The sequence below is a fragment of the Microcebus murinus genome, chromosome 22, assembly GCF_040939455.1.
Source record: "Microcebus murinus isolate Inina chromosome 22, M.murinus_Inina_mat1.0, whole genome shotgun sequence".
NCBI classification, from domain to species: Eukaryota; Metazoa; Chordata; class Mammalia; order Primates; family Cheirogaleidae; genus Microcebus; species Microcebus murinus.
Window position 1 is genome coordinate 5,332,615 of NC_134125.1, and position 18,742 is coordinate 5,351,356.

Consider the following 18,742-nt stretch of genomic DNA (forward strand, 5'->3'; position numbering starts at 1 on the left):
ACTTTCATAAAGACCTGATTTGGAGATTATATTAGTGATATGATTTGCTTAATTTGAGTCATAAGTGGTCCCTATTGCAAATGATTAGAAAAATCTAAATTGGCTTTAAACATATTTTATATTCATGTTTGGATATAATACCCCTTATTTAGAAATTTTACTATAGCCCTAAGGACATCCCATAGAAAAGAGAAAAGCTGACTCTTTTCTATGATTCATTCAAGTCTAGTGATAACTTCCTTAGCACATTGGAATAAAACATCAGTCTTATTAGAGCTGTTTTTCCCTCAAACCTTCCTTGCATCAGGGTAGGTAAGAATTTGAATTTGAAAGATAAGATGAATACATACACAAAGTATAAAAGAATAGAAAGCCAGGATATCTGTAAAACAATTACTTGACCAGAGTAGTTATCTGTTGGTAAACTTGAAAATGGGCTTTTATTCTGAAAATGGCACAAATTAGATGAAATACCTTCAGGTTGACAGTTGTTGGAGATATTTTAGCCTCTGACCCTTCTAAAAATTAGGAAGTTTCTTTATTAATAGCTGCTTTTGTAAGTTAAGACTGCCTTCTCTTTAGTGGAGGGTTACCTGTTATACTTTGTATGCATGAATACATATATATTAGAATTAAACATGATAGAATGTGATTTGATACTTGAATTTTATTTTACGTATGTTTTATTTGTAGTCAAATTTATATAATTTTTTTACACATAAGTCCATTTGTTGTTACCTTTTCCTTCAGTTTCAGTGTATGGAATGCTCCTTTGTAGAGTTTCATGTATTTGCTTTTCTGTTTTCCCTGATTTTGTTCAACTTTTTAAAGTGTAATGGTTGTGTTTTATTATGGAAAAGGTTTATCAATTGATAACTCTTTGTCACCCCTTTTCTAGGAGGGTCTGTTAAATAATTTGTAATTGAGCTGCATTTTAAATTTGTTGAAATGTACTTAATTTATCATATTGCTTTTGAATCAGAATGATTTCAAAACTTGAAGCTCAGGTCAAACAAGTGGAGCATGAAAATATGTTAAGCTTTCGTCATAATTCTAAAACTCACGTGAGACCCTCTCGTGCCAAGTAAGTTATTCCATTTAATTTCTGAAAAGCTAGAAATAGATGCACACTTCTATTAAAAGGAGGAGCTCATCTGTCTAAATAATAAGAAAGAAAGTCAGGGTTAAATGTCATTGCAGACCTTAGATGTGTAAGAAAACAATTTAATTACTGGATATCATAAACACACTTAGCAGAGGCATTTGCCAAAATGAAGAAATATAGTAGAATCAAATTGGAGTAAGGAAACTGGGAATGTATTTTGTTATTTGACGACCCAGATGTGTGACCTTAGGGAAGTCATTTACTACTTCTAGAGCTCAGTTTTATTATCTGTAAAAACAAGGACACTGGGCTAGAATATCTCAAAAGGTCTTTAGCCCTGAAATTCCACACATTTTATTTCCATGTTAATGGAAAGACCTGTGAAGATGGATCTTCGTTGTGTGCCTTTTCTTTTTAGTTATTTTAGTTCTTTCAGAATTAGTTTTGCTAAATCTCAGAGCATTATCTTGATGATACCTTTACAGAATAAATTTTCTTCATATTATTAATAGAACTGGTTTTTATTATGATTTTGGTATAAATTAAGAATATTAAGTAAATTACAACTTTATAACGTTGGCATTTATCAGCAAGAAATGAATTGTACTTTTTAACCTTTCCAAGTTTAACCTTTCCACATGAGCAGAGGAGCCAACTGTGTTCAGAGTTGCTGGAGTAGAAGTGGGGGATGGGCGTGAGGAATGGGGGACGTTCCAGGCAGAGGACTTAGCCTTGCTAGGTCCTGAGGTAGGAAAGAGCTTGGCATGTGTGAAGAAGCTAAGGGAGCTGGTGTGGCCTGAATACTTAAAGCAAGAGGTCAAGTCCCCCTAGATGAAATCACAGGTTGATCATACATAGCTTTCTAAGCCATGGTCAAGAGTCTGGATTTTACCGTAAGTCCACAGGGAAGCCTTGGAAGGTTTTTATGTAGTAAAAATGATGTCGTCTGGATTTTACTTTTCTTCGTGTACCTGCCATGAGGAGAGGAGAGTGGAAGCAGGGAACCTAGTTAGGCTATTGCAGTGCTAGGAGACAAGTGGTATCAGCATGGCGGTGGCCACAGAAATGGACAACAGGGAAGGATTTGAGAGAGACTCTGAAGGTAGAATCCACAGAGCATGGTTGCAAATTGGATGGCAAGTTAACAAGGGGGGGAGTGTCGGAATGAACTCCTTAGTTTCTGTCTTGAACAACTAAAGGTACCATGTATTGAACTAGAGAAGAGCTCAGAATTTCCATCTTGAATATATTAGAGATTCACTTAGATTCCAAATGGAAATCAATAGGCAATTATAAACTTGAGTTTGGGGCTTAGGAATAAGATTTTAGTTGGAGTTATAAATTTTGGAGTTGTCTACTTTTAGAGTGTGCTTAAAGCTACAGGATGGATGGGAATTGAGCGTGCTTAGCGTGAAGTGGGCCCAGGACAAGAACTCTAGCGTTTTGCTGTTGGGTATGTAGGAGTTGGCAAAGGAACCTAAGAAAGACCTACTAGAAAACCAGGAGGAAAACTGAAGCAGTCACCAGTGTTGAGTGCCTGTTCAGGGTTTGAGGGGAAAAACTCAAACTGTGTTTTTTCTCTGCTCTCATACCAACACAGTGACAATCAGTGCAGAAGAATTCTGTGGCCCCAAAATATGTGGGGATTTCTCCCCATCAGAAGGGCAGACCTGCATCGTGTCCCTCCCCTTAGCTCCGATCAGGGTGTCAAGAGTGTGGAGCACTGTAGGAAGCAGCTGGGGGTTGTTCAGAGCCCAGAGTTTCTGAGTCTTGACTGAGATTCTGGAATATTCAGGAGTAACAGAAACCTGAAATAACAGTTTGGTTGAATCTTAAAACCATAAAATAGAATTTGTGTATCTAAAATATATTATTGTTTGTGGTTTTTAAATTACTGTGCCAATATGTAAGTGCTGTTTGGGAGCAGAGTGTTTTATATACACGTGCTGTCTGAGCTCCAGCGGACCCTGCAGCTCCCCTGGCGTTTCTCTTTTCAACAGCACGCTGGCAACTTCTGACGTCAGCAGGCGCAAGTGGCTGATTCCAGGCGCAGAGTATTCCATCTTCACTGGCCAGCCCCTGGACATCCAGGGCAGTAGCGTAGATCACCAGCTGGAGGAAACCTGTGTCCCTGGGTGAGGTGACTTTGCCAGAGATTTTATATAGGAATGTTATATTTTCTTAAAGATTTCAATTGCCTATAACTATTTAAGAAGCCATCTCTTTGGTTCTTTAATGTCTTCATTTTGAGAACCTGATTTTTATTTTACTTTGAAAGGGTAGTACTTTTAGGATATTTCACTTTTGCTCTGCAGAGCTCCCTAACTCTGCTCTTTGGCACAGTCCAGGCTTGCAGTGAGGACGAGGTGCTGATCCTCTCACCCTTTGGATAGCCCAGGCCCGTGAGCAACCTCAGCCATCACTCTAGGGTGCCATGAAAATACATTATTTTTGTATGTGCTAGGATGTTAAAAGAATTAGAAAGCACTGTATGCAGGTTCAATTTTAATTTATTTGTATTGTAAAGCACACATATTCATTGTGGAGTATAGTTGTCAATTCTCCTGTTATTCCCCTAACAATCCCAATAAACCGTGTGTCTTAGCTTAGGCTGCTTGACAAATCACCATAGACTGTGTGGCTTAAACTAATGTTTATTTATCCCATTCTGAAGGCTAGAAGTGCAAGATCAGCGTGCCGACATTGGCTGAGTTCTTGGTGAGGGCCCTCTTCTTATGTCCTCACATGGCCTTTCTTTGGTGTGTGAGCAGAGAGAGCTCTTGCGTCTCTTCTTTCTGCAAGGGCATTAATCCCATTGTGGAGGTTTCACCTCATGGCCTCATGTGACCCTAATTACCTCCAAAAGGCCCTGCCTCTGAAGACCATCACATTAAAGATTAGGGCTTCAGCATGTGTGTTTGGGGGACACACAACTTGCAGTCCGCAGCACTGTATGTCTTACGATTATTATTTAAGGTACCATTCCCCTCCAGAAAAGGATTCTTCACCTGAAAGTTCACCAACAAGCTTATTGATGAAAAACCAAAGAGAGACTTCAGACATACCGATCATGAAAGCTTTAAAAGAACTTGATGAAGAAAAAATATTTAAAAATTGGGGGACACAAACAGAGAAAGAGGATACCTCAAATAGTGAGTATTTATTTCCTTATTTTATTCCCCCCCCATTTCCTTATTTTAGAGATATCTTCCCTTCCTCTCATTTATATTACCTTCTTTGAAATTAAATTTCTCAGGTAATGAAATTAAAAGTTTAATTTATTTGACTATTGCTTCAGCTCCATAGATAATCAAATCCCTAGTTAATAGCTTATCACAGTTCTGGCATAACACGTAGCTTTCATACTAAGCTAATTGCATCTTAAATTTTGAATAATAAAAAGGCTTACCTGGCATTCTTAAGGATATTTGAAAAATTTCTCTGCCAGTTTGTCTTGCACACATCAATGTTGTGACAGATGTTTGGTATTCATGAGGTGAGATGTAACATTTCTTATTCTTCCCTTTGTTGGTTACTGAGCATCTGTAGATAAGAAATTTCTTTAATTCTGTGTTTTTCCAGAGGTCTAGATCAATAGTATTTTTCTCTCCTTTTACTGTCTACTGTGCTTACTTGTTCAAACCCATTAGTCATGCCATTGACATCTTTGGTGTTGCATTTCCTAGTAAATAAATTAGTAACCTGCTTTCTAAAAATAAACTCTTTTGAAAAATCACCTTGAATGCCAGTTGTAAACAGGGATCCAAACAAATTCATCAGAAACTCCCATGTTTTTCTACATCAAGCATTTTTTATAATGTGGTACATTTGCAGAAGGTCATTGTACCCTAGATGGTGACAAGAGATGCTTTGAGCAGTACCAAGGCTGAGGGCCTTGTGTGGTGTCACCCTTGATTGATTGATTGAGACAGAGTCTCACTTTGTTGCCCAGGCTAGAGTGCTGTGGCATCAGCCTAGCTCACAGCAACCTCAAATTCCTGGGCTCAAGCAATCCTCCTGCCTCAGCCTCCCAAGTAGCTGGGAGACTACAGGCATGTGCCACCATGCTCAGTTAATTTTTTCTATATATTTTTAGTTGGCCAATTAATTTCTTTCTATTTTTAGTGGAAACGGCGTCTTGCTCTTGCTCAGGCTGGTTTTGAACTCCTGACCTTGAGCAATCCTCCCACCTTGGCCTCTCAGAGTGCTAGGATTTACAGGTGTGAGCCACCTCGCCCAGCCCAGCTAAAAATTTAGTTCCTCAGTTCCACTAGGTACAGTTTAAGTGCTCAATAGCCACAAGAGGCTAGTGGTTCAGTGCACATAACATTTAGATCTACTAAACAATGCTGATCTCAGAATAATAACATTTTCACTCCCATTTCTAGAAGTTTATACTTTTCTAATCACTTTATGGGAATCAGCTAAAAACTGCTCAAATCCTTAGAAAATGGATAACTTGGAGTGACAAAAAGCTGAATCTATTTATTAATAAGCCAGGTAAGTGAAGCTTAGGCTTGTTGTAATATTTTTTCCCCTTTATCTGGTACAGAATTAGTGAATCCTCGGCAAACTGAAACTTCAGTCAATGCAAGTCGTTCCCCAGAAAAATGTGCCCAACAGAGACAAAAGAGACTTAATTCTGCTTCACAGAGATCATCCTCTTTACCACCTTCAAATCGTAAATCAAGCACTCCAAGTAAGAGTTAGATGGTATACCTCTTGGGCTCAAGAGAGTGACATCCGAGCTGTGCACACTGTTTGTTTCCTGTTTCTCGTACTTTTCTTAGCACCTACTAGAGTACTCTGAACACAGGATCCCTAAATATGATCTTATGCGATAAGTAAAATTGCCTGATATTACGAATATAACTGAAAAAAAGTTTATTAAAGTGAAATTTTTTTATTGTGTCCAATAAATTGTTTGCAACTGATGTTCAAAGTTTTTGAGATAGTAGACTGCTGTCTAAGTGAACGTTAATTCAAAATAGTCTGAAAGGAGAAGGCTCTTCTGATGTATTTAACCTCAAGAACTCAGCATTAATCACCTTCCTCCCCCCCCTTGAATAATATATATATAAACAGGATAGTCACTTTTTTCCTTTAGCCAATTACAGTTTTGGTTCTAAAGTTTAAGCATTGAATTTCTGTGTCCTGAATTTCCATTTTTTTGCACCAGCTGAGGAGATTCTGACACTGTGTTATAGGTATGTTCACTACTGCACTGGTGTTTCCATCTTATTTCCAGTCGACTTCTAAAATCCTGAAAAACCAGTTTTGAGTCAGAGTGTTGAAACTACAGTCTGATATACTGAAATGTTAACAGTAGTTACCTTTAGATGTTAGGATTATGAATTATTTTTTATTTTATACATGCATCTCTCAAAGTTTTACAATAAAATTATATTTATTCTTTTCAAAATTAGAAAAAAGTACTCTACTGAAAAAGAAACTATTTCTGCCAGTATAACAATAGAAGAAAAAGAATATTTCCTCTTTGTTTTCCTCTATAGCAAAGAGAGAGATTATGTTAACACCAGTGACTGTGGCTTATAGTCCAAAGCGATCCCCTAAAGAAAATTTGTCTCCAGGATTTAGTCATCTACTTAGCAAAAATGAAAACAGTCCAATTAGGTAAGTTCTTTAAAATTGTAGAATAAACTATATAAACTTTAAAATGTTGACTTATGCTGCTACCTATCACTAATTTTTCAATTGTCAATGGAACTCTGTGGATTTAAGTCAATTAAATATCTAAATGAATGTCATACTACAAATAAAGTGCTACAATACGTGAAAACAGTTTTTAATGATGTAAACTTGCTACTACTACATTTTAAAGACCACTTCAGGACCCTATCCAGCTTTTGGATGTAGAATGTTAGTTCTTTGTTTTCCTGGAAAGGTTTGTGATGCAGGGAAACTTTGAGCCACTTGTATTCATACAAGAGAGCAGGCTGTACTGGTCTGGCTCTGGCACTAAACTCATGTTTGCTCATGCTCTTGAGGAAATTGTCCTCTCTCAAGTGTGGGCAGCAACGTATGGTGTGGTGGGAAAAATGTTGCTTCCTGGTTCTAGACCCAACTCCACCAGGCTCTAAGAGAGATCACTTAAGCACATCGAACCTCAGTTTACTCTTCTGTAAAACGGGGATAATAATACCTGCCCTGCTTATTCTATAAGGTGGTAATAAAGATCAAATGAGATAATGTATGGGTAAGTGCTTTAAGTCTTTAGTATGTAAATACAATTTTGTATTAGATAATAGAAATGAAATTTCAGTTCTAGAAAATTATGTAACCAACTTTCCTTAAAATATGTAAATATATGAGTTAACTGGATGCCAGCTCATTTTTCTAGTGGAGATAGGGAAAAATCAGTTAACATTTTTTTTTTCTCACAAGTAACTTGCTTCATTCAATAGATTTGATATACTTTTGGATGATTTAGATACTGTTCCTGTGTCGACATTACAACGTACCAATCCAAGAAAACAACTCCAGTTTCTTCCTCTAGATGACCCGGAAGGTATCTTTTCCAAAAAATTATTAGTTACGGTTTTAGTCATTTTTTGAGATTCTGGTATCTCTGAAGGTTCTAAATATTATCTTACAATATCCTGTACTTAAAATATTTTTCTATTTAAGGGCCTCTAAAAATAAGCATTCACGATGCTTCATATTGTTATGTCAATGTTGTTATGCTCATTGAAAAGTTTGGAAACTGAGTTACGGGGAATGTTAATGTTTAATTACCAGAGCCATACTATATGTTCAGTTATTCTTTACTTTTATACTCAATAATTTATATGCAGCTTAGGCTTTGGGTAATTTTTTTCTCATTTATATTTTAAGTTTGGAATAAAGTTATAAGACAATGTACATGAAATTACTTGGATAGGCCCTTAAAACTATTTAGTGTTGGTATATGTCCACTTAATGTTATATGTTGTTTAGTTTTTAAACTTTTTTTAAGTTTACTTAAAGTTCATTTATGTTTACATAAAGTTTGCTTAAGTTCATTTAAGGAAGTTGTGAGGATTGTCAAACTGAGGGAAAAGATTTTAGAATTTTTTGGAGAAAAAGCACCGAATGAACATGCTTGATTATTGCATCTCTTTTCATTACTTGTTTGGGCTATATAGCAGCCACTTCCAGGAAGTGAAGTTGGGCAGCATATTTAATATGTATGCAATCTATTGGAAAAATTGATAAGAAATATAAGAAGTTTCTTTCCTTTCTGACAGAAAAAAAATATTCAGAAAAAGCTACCGACAACCATGTTAATCATAGCTCTTGCCCCGAACCGTTGCCAAATGAAATGAAGAAAGTATCTGTGAGACCAGCCTGGGAGAAGAATAAATCAGTTAGCTATGAACAGTGTAAGCCTGTTTCAGTAACACCACAGGGTAATGATTTTGAATATACAGCAAAAATTAGGACCTTAGCTGAAACGGAACGATTTTTTGATGAACTTACAAAAGAAAAGGACCAGGTAAAAACAAAAATATAAAAAACCCCTTTTTTCCTGAACTTAAAGTTTATGTCTAAGGGCTAGTCAGAAGGGAATTATTGAGTCAGAACTTCCTCAGGAAATCCATGATGGGGTACCGTACCAAAGCTGCCCTAGAAACGTATCTGAGCCATGCAGTCGTTACTATTTGACAGAGGGAAATTATGTTAAGAGAAAATGGACAAGAAAATACTAGGCTGATATCTTTTCTTTCCATTCTGTGTGATAAACCTCCCTGCCAATAAGTTGAATTCTTCTAATTTCATTTAAACGTTTTTTTTGTGTGTTAACAGATTGAGGCAGCTCTAAGCCGGATGCCTTCTCCTGGAGGACGAATCACTTTACAGACAAGATTAAATCAGGTGCATCGTCTTAGCTTAACTCCGCTTCAAGGCTTGATGCCAGTCAGTGCTCCTTTTATCTAAGAGGAGTTTTTAAACTCATGGCACAATGAGAATTAAACACATTGAAGCAGCAGTCAAAATGTTTAGCCTGTATAGGAAGTTTTTGGTGATTATAGCAATTTTAAAACTACAAGCTAGCTTTCAGGAATAAAAACTAGTTTTACCTTTAGACTTAAAGAAAAAGGCATTCATGCCATTATATTTTCAGGAAACTAACTTGGGAGCAAATGTCAATATGCTTTTTGACAGATTTTACATTAAGTTAATGCTCCTACATTATGTCTCTCTTTTTGTGTGATTCCTCCCCCAAAATCTAATTTATTTCTGAACCCCTTTCCATTAAGTAAACATGTATAACAGTTGCACTCTGCAGCTGAAATAGCTGCAGTTTTAAAGAGAGCTGTGATTCCATTATCAAGCAGGAGGTGGTGCAGCTGATGTGGCCCTTATGCATTTTTTTTAGTTGCTTTTCAAAGAGAATTAAAATGAATGAAACCATGGGGCATTTTAAATCTTCTACTAACATTTTGAACATAACAGCAAGTATGAATCTCTTACATAACTGCATGTTTTGGCTTTTGAGTGCCTTCAGTAAAAGTTCATTTTCAGATTGATCTGTGGAAAGATGCGAGAAAACAGCAAAGGTCTTTTCCTAGGGCCTGTACCTATAACTTCTCTTTTTCTCTGACTTTGCCTTTTTATCATTTTTGTTCTGAAAATTTTTAGTCATTAATTTATAAGACTCAGTTAACACATGAAATTCTTCTTAAAATAGTTTACTAGAGAAACAGAAGGAAAACTTACTGATTCTAAATCAATCAGAAATATTTGTATAAAATATATATATATTTTAAATAAAACCCAAGTTTTTTATTTATTTTTTGAGAGAGGTTCTTGCTGTCACCAGGGCTGGAGTGCAGTGGCACAATCATAGCTCACTGCAGCAACTCAAATTCCTGGGCTCAAACAATTCACCTGTCTCAGCCTCCCTAGTAGCTGGGACTATGGGTGCATACCACCACGCCTGGCTAATTTTTCTATTTTGTAGAGGCAGGGTCTTGCTCTGTTGCCTGGGCTGCAGTGCAGTGCTATTATCACAGCTCACTGCAACTTCCAACTCCTGGCCTCAAGCAATCCTTCCGCCTCAGCCTCCCAAAGTACTAGGATTACAGGCTTGAACCATTGTGCCCAGCCTACTTAACATATTTTTATACAATGAATAGTATAAGTTCTTTCTGGCTATTAAAATAATACTTAAAGGGTATTCTGTTCATGTATGACAGAGCTGTTTCAATCTAATAAGAATATACATGGCAGCAACAAGGAGCTGAAGCCAGTTGTATGTGATTCATAAGTGACAAAGTAAAACTGGGCAAAAAAGTTCTCAGAATGCAGAAAAACTTATTCTCATACACTACAAGTGGAAGTAGAAATTGTCAGACTTTCTGGAGTACAGCTTGACATATAGATACATGTGCAAAATTAAGAAATTTATTGTAGCCTTATTTATGATATTTAAAATTAGAAGCAACCCAAGTTTTTACTAAAAGATTCTTGGTTAGATATGTTACATCTGCATAGAATATTGTACATTAATTTAAAAGGATATTGTAGAAGGATTTCATAACATGACAAGTTCAATTGAAAAAATAGTTTGAAATAGCGTGATTCTGTTTTATCTTTTTAAAAATGATGTACATGTATGCAGAAAAAATAGCAAAGAGGAACAGGGATTATTTCTTTTTGCTCATCTGTCATCTACATATTCTAGATTCTAAATATTGTATAATGAATCCTGATATAATTTTAAAAGTTTTAAGTTTTAGCCAGTGTGGTGGCTCACACCTGTAATTCCAACACTTTGGGGGCCAAGGCAAAAGGAGGATTACTCTAGGCTAGGAGTTAGAGACCAGCTTGAGCAGCCAAGCGAGATCCGTCTCTACAAAAAATATATATATTAGCTAGGCGTGATGGCATGTACCCATAGTCCCAGCTACTTGGGAGGCTGAGGCAGGAGGATCTCTTGAGGAGTTTAAGGTCACAGTGAGCTATAATGACACCATTGTACCCAGGCAACGGAGCGAGACCCTGTCTCAAAAAAAAAACGAAAAAGAAAAAGAAAAAAAAAATTATTTAAGGATTTCATTGGAGTTAATACTCAAACTATCCAAAATGGTATATATTCTAGGTACTACTTATTTAACAGTAATAGTATTTATTTTATAATAGCAGTTATATTCATTGTGTAATCTGTTGTTTTGGAAAAGTATCCTGTAGTGTTTTTTTTCTTTTGCTTGGAAATTTTGTTCAGAAGAGAGTTACTTGATCTGTGTGTGTGGGATACAGCACTGATCAGATGTGTCCATTTCTTGTGAAATGTTGAAGCACCTCCTAGGTTCCTCTTGTACTGTTCTTAGTTCAATGGAGCCAAAGAATTATCCCCTTCCAGTTGGTTGTATTGGTCTTACTAGAATTTCCATATACTCGATGTGCCAAATATATTGAGAATATTTCAAAGTACAGCAGTTATCTTGAATGGTTGAAAAGCTGATTCATTCTGTTCAGTTTAAAAGAAACAATATAAATGATAAGATTATTTATGTAGAAAGCAAAGTAACTCTCTGTAATTTTAATGTTTGTACTTGTTCTTTTGCTAAAAGGAAAGTTAATTTAGTGGTAATTATAGAACCACGGAACTTGATAGACAAGTCTAATTAAACTTTTTCGATTGTTTTCACCTAGGAAGCCTTGGAAGATCGTTTGGAAATGATTAATCGGGAACTGGGTTCCGTTCGCATGACACTAAAGAAATTTCATGTTTTGCGCACCTCTGCAAATCTTTGAGATTTGTAGCCATTAAATTTTGAGACATTTTTGTTTGCACTAATGTATAATTATGCACTCAGAAAAGGCAAACTATTTTGTACTGTTTATAAGCCTTCCAACAGTAGTTTTACAATCATGCTATTCTTACACTTGCTATTTTATACTTCAAATGGCCACATATTTTCAAGATATTTTTGTTATGCTCAGGAATCTCTTGTATATTTTACTATCTAAAAAGTATTATTTTAAAATAGTATATGTCTCCAATTTATATTAAGAATTAAGGAAATTTAAACAGGAGGCAGCTTGTTTCTAAACAAATAGTGTTATCCTTTTAAGATTAACTTTGCACACCAATTTTATAAACTTGTTCTACATTGTAAATATGATTCAATTTTTAAAAATAAAGCTGAACAGCTTCCATAATGCTAGTCCAATACATGCTGAATACAGAAACAGTTACAGCATATCTTGGATTTCAGTTGTGTTGAGGTTTTTAAAAAATAATACAATTCCTGTTTGAAACATATCTTGAAGTAAATATCAGAATAGTAATAATGGATTACTGGAAAGTTCTGAAAACTACATGAATATAACCCATTTTGTTTTCCTTAAACTTTGTAAGGAGAGAAAAAAAATGAGAGGATATAATTCTCTAATTTTGTCTAATATGCAGTATTTTCTGTAAAAGTTAAACAGAGAGCTGTAGCTCTCTGCCCATAATTCTGCATGTAACTTGTGTTGTACCCTGGACAGTAAATGGATAGATAAACCCTGGATCAAGTGTAAGCCACCACCCAGTGAGGGCTTAAGAGAGTAGCCCTGGTTTCCTTAGTGTCCATGTCTTCAGCTGTCAGAATTGTCATCTGGAAGTTTTCACCCCTCTCCAACCTTCTCCACCCCTGCCAAAAAGGAAAATAATTTCCACAGTAGGTGCTGTAAGAACATAGCTTTAGATCAGAGCAGTTTACTCCACAGGTTCATGGACAGGGAATGCATCTGGATAGAACCTGCTGCCTTGGCCTTGCGGAGGGCTCCAGCCCCTTGCCTGCACAGTACCTGCTGGACTCAGAGACAGTGCAAGGACAGCAGGCTCTGCTGTGATGCAGGAGCACAGGAGTTGGGGTTGGTGGTTTAGTGCTGGCTGTTTATCCACCCACTTTTGCTGGCTGGTCAGAACCCGGTGCCCCACATACTCCTGCTGGGCACGTGTTAATAAACAGACTCATCCAAACTTTGAGTTGATTCTCCCTGAACATGCTCAGGTTTTACATTTTGGTTTGCTTTTGAGCTTTTTCTCCTGATGTGGCTCTTACTATGTAGTTACAATGAACCAAGCCATCCCAGCTTTTCTATTAGTGTGCATGTATGCCTTCAAGCAGGATCTCAAATGAGCTTTGGGCATCCTTCACCCAACCTCACCTGGCTGGTCAGCAGGCCTGGGGTCCACAGTCCTACTCCCCTCTCAGCAAAGAGGGGACCTGCCTGACAGTACCCATTGAACCTCTGCTCCCAACTTCTTAGTTGAAGACTTCAGGCTAATCAAAATTATTTACCAACAGAATCAAGTGCCTTTATTCTTGATTTTTTTTTTTTTTTTTTTTTTTTTTTTTTTTTTTTTGAGACAGCGTTTTGCTCTGTATCCCAGGCTGGAGTGCAGTGACATGATCACAGCTCACTGTAGCCTCCAATTCCTGGGCTCAATTGATCCTTCTGCCTCAGCCTCTTGAGTAGCTAAGACTACAGGCTCTCACCACCACGCCAGCTAATTTTTTTTTATTTTTGTAGAGACAGGATCTTGCTATGTTGCCCAGGCTGGCCTCAAACTCCTGGCCTCGAGCAATCCTCCCACCTTGGCCTCCTAAAGTGCTGGAATTACAGGCACAAACCACAACGCCTTGCTATTCTTGACTTTTTTTTGCCTTTAAAAAAAACTTAAAAATTCATTTTAATCAAGCTCCAGTACAGCTGGTGTCAAGACCTACTAAGGGGATTGATAGTAGTGATATTATCACTTATACTGGTGATATTCCTTTAATATGTTCCTAGATATGACATTAAAAACTAACTTGAAAGTGGTTAGGATGTTTCCTTGTTCCCTATTACTGTCCTATGCTATAGTCTACTACGTTTTCAAGAAGAAAGAAATTGCCATTTCAGAAGAGATGATAGTTTTATCTTGCCAATGAATTATCTTCTTAGTAGCCTATATTGGCTTATTCCAAAAAAAAGATGTTAAGTTCCATCAAAACATCTTCTGCGCCTTTCTTTTAGTAAGCATATGCTTTGATATTTGAAGTGTGTCATAGATTGGAACTATCAGTCACTTATTTAAAAAAAAATATTTTAGATTTTTTCTTCATAGCTGTGAAGAGGGAAACCAAGGAAACTCTTTCAGCTGTCTTTCCCTTTAAGGGTAATGCTTATCTTATGAACAATCAACTGAAACACAACCTAAAAGTAGGAAAGGTAGAAATCTTAAATAGCATCTATTATCCCAGGGAGTTAAACTATTTTTATTGTTGGTTGCAGCTGTGTTGCAGTTAGTACAAAAACCTAAGTGAATCTTCCACTTCTGGGAAGTGCCTTTTTAAATACAAGTAGAAAGTGAACTTTCTCCTAATGCCCAGATCTGCCCCCCTCCATTCTCTCTCAAAGCCTGTGTTTGCAGGAGCAACTCCTGAGATGTGGAAAAGGCCCTTTCCAACCGCAGCCACAGCAGATGTGGGCACAGCATGGGCGGCACTAGGGCTGTGCACAGCTGGGCAGGGGATGGGAGGAAGGACTTGGAGCCAGTCAGACCTGGGTCATGTCCTGTAAATGATAAGATGAAATGATAAGAAAACTTTCATTAAGGGAGATTAAAGTGGTGCTTAGTAAGTGCTCAATAAATAGTGCATTTCACATTCATTCTGAGTTAAGTAGGCTTTCGAGGTAGCATACTTTTTAAAATAGAAAAGTAGATTGTGTCCCAAGCAACTGACCTAAAAACTGCCTTGGGTTGATGTTTCTATTAGGTGGTCTAAGATGTTCTTTCCACCCTTTGCAAAAAATATGAGCTTTCTTGGAGTTTAAATGCGTGTCCCTCTTGGACTTTTTTAAATGACTGAAAATAAAATTGATAGCTTATTGAGTATAAATTCAGAGGGCACTTTGATTTTAATAAAATTGGTGATTTGGAAGTTGAGTAATAGGCTATTTTCCCAAAAGTTATTGCTAGTATAATCAAAATAATTGCTCCTTCAAATGTTCCATGAGTAGACATCGAAAGGTGATGATGGCCTGAGAAACCATGTGAAAGAAGTGCCTGCCACTGGGTGTGAAATGTATGTAAAGACTGTGATTCAGAGTTTGCTAACCAGCCAGAGAGTGTTACCCTTTTCAACCCAGGAAAGCCAGGTGCTTTGCTGAATGCTGTTTGAATTCTGAACCTTGTACCTATATATGTTGTAAAATTAGACACTGCTGTCACTTTAATTTTTAGCTGTCTCAAAAGTTTTCACTAAATATTAACGTGCCATTTGTGCTGTGAGTCTTTAAGAAGCTTTAAAAAATGCACACCCGGAGCCTTTTAGGAATCATAAAGGTAAATCATATTTACCTGTTGTGAGTGACCATGTATGGTTATGAGATTTACAGGTCTGAGTAAACCGAGCATATTGCACAAATTTTGCTGGAAATAATTTCTTGCCCTGCTAAGAGCTCTGTGGCAGTTTGAAAATAAACTACACTGGTATTTTTAGGACCCGTATTACTAAGCCTTTTCTGTCCAATTTGTGCTTTATTTCAACAGACCCCTCAGATATGAGGAATCAAGCCATAAATGTACATTTGCTGGACATTATATACCACATCATTATGACTACAGATTTCAGAGATGATTTTACTCCCATTTAACGATTTCACTGTAACAGTGACCAGTAATGTGAAAAATTGCTTCATGTAGTGCTGCTGGTGGTTAGACAAAAGACAAGTGCTTGTTGCAGTTGTTTTTTAATCTAGTCAGATACTGGAGTGATGAAATTGTAAGCTCCATGAGAGCAGGGACCATATTTTTCTTGCATATAGGCGCTCAATAAACATTTGTGGCTATGAACTGTCCTGCGGTTTTAATGTATTTATTCATGCTGGCTAGCTGTGAGATCTGGTTTTTAGTGGTGTTGACTCCCACGTATTATAAGTCCTTGGAGTTATGTGGACAGGGGACACTCATTGCAGGGTTACAGTGATACCCTGGAGCGCCATCCAGGTGCTCTGTTCCTACTGGCTTGGAGGGCCTCACTCTGGGTATCTGTATGGAGCTCAGGGCACCTCTTGGAGGGAAGGAGCTGAGGGATCAGTATGTGATGGGCACCTTCACTTGCCTCTTGGTGTGGTCATCGTAAGACCGGCAGTGTGAGGCAAGTCATGTAATGATGGCTTTCCTGGGCCATTCAGTCTCCAGTTCTGACAGTATCTTAAGGAGACGAACAGGCTTTTGTGGTTTTGCCCTCCCTGGCTTCATCTGAAGTCATCTTGGGCCGTTTTAACTTGAGCGTGCCCTGGTCCTTCCCGGAGAAGCACCCATGTCTCCTCCACCATATAAGGGGATACTCAGTGATGGGTTGACTATCGCTAGGTTTTAGGTGTGCCCTGTTTAGTGCCATGGCTTCAGATGTTTGCAAACAAGTCCATCCTTGCTCAAACTAAATAAAACGCTTGACGTTTTCTTTGAAATTTCACCAAGTACTCTCTTGGTCTTTTAACTTTCCAATTGGTGAGTCCTATCACGATGGAACATCAAGGTGGAGCAATTTCTGAACCTCCAGTACTCTTGAGGTCTGACTAGAGCTTCCTGCATACCTGCTGTTGTTACTACTGCCGCTCCTGCTGACCAACGAGCATTTTCATTCTCAGCCCACAGCATATGTGGTGTCCCGAGGAAAGAACTCCTTGATGCCTATTTCTCTAAATCCCTCGTCCGTGGCTGGGCTTCAGTTAACTGCCTTTGGCTCGGCCGCAATATTCCACACGCCTTACTGCAGTCTGTTCCCCTGGAATCATTTTACTCCTAAGAAACTAAATTTGTGAGAAATGGAGCTATTTAAGAGCCACAGTTACCGCAAGTCTACTCGTTGCAAGTGCACTCGGCTCCTCTGGGAGATTCACCGGCGTGCTCACAAACAGGCCGAGGGCGCGGGGCCAGGAGGTCCCGGCGGGACCCGCGCGGCGGCGCCCCCTCCCGCCCGGGGTCGGGCCCGGGCCTGAGGACTCGCGGGCGCCCGCACGGCAGCGCCCGGCACGCCGCGAGGAGGGCGAGGCGCCGGCCGGGCCGCCCGAGTCGGAGAGGTTTCTTCCGGCGGAGGCGGCGGGGCCGGGCCGGGCTCGGCAGGGACGCGCCCCCGCCGCGCCGTCCCCCGCGCGGCCTGAGGAGGCGCCGCCGCCGCCACTGAGGGAATGCGAGGCGGGCCCGGCGCGCGCGGGCAGCAGCGGCCGCTGGGGCGCGCGGGGCACGGCCGCGCCGCGGCGTAGAGCTGTCCAGCCGCCCGGCCGCGCGTCCGCTCCCCCGCCCGCCGCCGCCGCCGCCGCCGCGAGGCCCGCAGCGCCAGCACGTGCGCCGCCCGCCGACGGCCCGGGACATGCCCGCCGGGGCCCGGCCGCTCGCCCGGGGCCAGCAGGCAGCGGGGGCGCGCGGGGCCGCGGCGCCGGCTCTGCCCGGGAGGCGGCGTGAGGTGAGGCGGCGGCGGCCCAGCCCGCGGCCGAAGAGGACGGAGCCCGCGGCCGCGCAGAGCGGGGTGAGTGTGTGGCCGCCCGGCCCGAGTGCGGCGGGCCCGCAGTGCTGGGCGCGGGGCCCCGGGCGGCCGCCCGCGGAGGGCCCCTAGGCCCCCGGCCACGAGCGCGCCGAGCCGTCCGGGTTGGAGGGAAAGCGGAGACCCGGGCCCGGCCCCCCGGGTGGGGCGTGGGAGGCTGTGGCGCGCGCGGGGACGCCGCTCGGGGGTGGCCGGAGCCGGCCTCGGGCGGTCATTGGCCCCAGATTCGTGCCCCAAATGCTAATTTCCGAATTTCCGTCGGTCGCGGCCGCGTGGAGGACCCCCCACCCCACTCCACCTCGTGAGTGACAAGTGGCTCCGTGGGCAAGGGGCAGGTGTGTGTGCAGCGCTTGGACCCGCCCGGGCGCCCGGTTCCTGGTGAAAGGGCGGGGAAGGGGCTGGTAGGACGCGGTGGGCAGCGCTCCCCGGCCAGCCGCTGCTGCCTCCAGCCTCCAGCCCGGCCACTGCTGGGTGGTGCGGGGAGCCCAAGGTTGGGGTGTGGCCCATCTGCGTCCTAAGTCTCCCTCTCCTGTTGTAAGCGGGGGCGCCAGCTCCATCTTAGAGCTGGGCAGCTGCCTCTTCTACCCACCTCGCATCCTTTCTTATCCGTGGCAGGGCTGATGGGTGGCTTGGGGAGAGGGAAACTTCAGTGTCCCCAAACGTGCACTAATTCCCCTCAAGAAATCCCAAATGAATACTCCAGGTAAACACAGTTCCTGCCACGCAAATGTCATTTCAAGGCAGGTCCTCCAGCTTTGTCCTCTTTCAACTGACTTACTGGCCCTACGTGGAAATCCTGGATTCCTCGTCCCACGCTCCTCTCCCTACCTCTGAAATAAGGGCTGGGGCCGTCCTCCAGACAGCAGGCCTCCCTGCCTCCTCCCCTTCAGAACCTGGGCTCTTCAAAGGAGACCTTATTTGAGCGCCTTTGTCCACTGCCAGCTCTCTCCAGAGCTCCTAGGATAGACCCCCCCACCTCAGGCGGGAAGACAGTAAATGCTCCCCGCCATCTGAGTCTCCCTACTGCCCAACCCCCAGACCAGTCTCCCTCTGCTCTGAACTCCCACTGCACTTTATCTCCTGTGTGACTCTTATCACTGTCTGC

The 18,742-nt window shown here is 40.8% G+C and overlaps 2 protein-coding genes across 4 annotated transcripts in view; both read left to right on the plus strand.

Moving 5' to 3' along the window:
- The window catches only part of MPHOSPH9 (M-phase phosphoprotein 9), a 51,800-nt gene extending 35,856 nt beyond the window's left edge, over nucleotides 1-15,944 (plus strand). Inside the window, exons 16-24 of the mRNA XM_075996494.1 lie at nucleotides 983-1,084; nucleotides 3,106-3,240; nucleotides 4,082-4,257; nucleotides 5,658-5,804; nucleotides 6,619-6,739; nucleotides 7,531-7,634; nucleotides 8,353-8,600; nucleotides 8,912-8,980; nucleotides 11,765-15,944. Of these exons, the coding sequence (XP_075852609.1) occupies nucleotides 983-1,084; nucleotides 3,106-3,240; nucleotides 4,082-4,257; nucleotides 5,658-5,804; nucleotides 6,619-6,739; nucleotides 7,531-7,634; nucleotides 8,353-8,600; nucleotides 8,912-8,980; nucleotides 11,765-11,866 (1,204 nt within the window). The 3' untranslated portion in view covers nucleotides 11,867-15,944. The remainder of the gene's footprint in view (nucleotides 1-982; nucleotides 1,085-3,105; nucleotides 3,241-4,081; nucleotides 4,258-5,657; nucleotides 5,805-6,618; nucleotides 6,740-7,530; nucleotides 7,635-8,352; nucleotides 8,601-8,911; nucleotides 8,981-11,764) is intronic.
- A 1,539-nt stretch (nucleotides 15,945-17,483) lies between these two features.
- Nucleotides 17,484-18,742, plus strand: part of PITPNM2 (phosphatidylinositol transfer protein membrane associated 2) — a 128,277-nt gene continuing 127,018 nt past the window's right edge. Inside the window, exon 1 of one of the 3 annotated variants that reach the window (XM_075996495.1) lies at nucleotides 17,484-17,622. The gene's annotated coding sequence lies outside the window, so the exon portion shown is untranslated. The remainder of the gene's footprint in view (nucleotides 17,623-18,742) is intronic. The other 2 variants (XM_075996496.1, XM_075996497.1) reach the window with 2 other exon arrangements.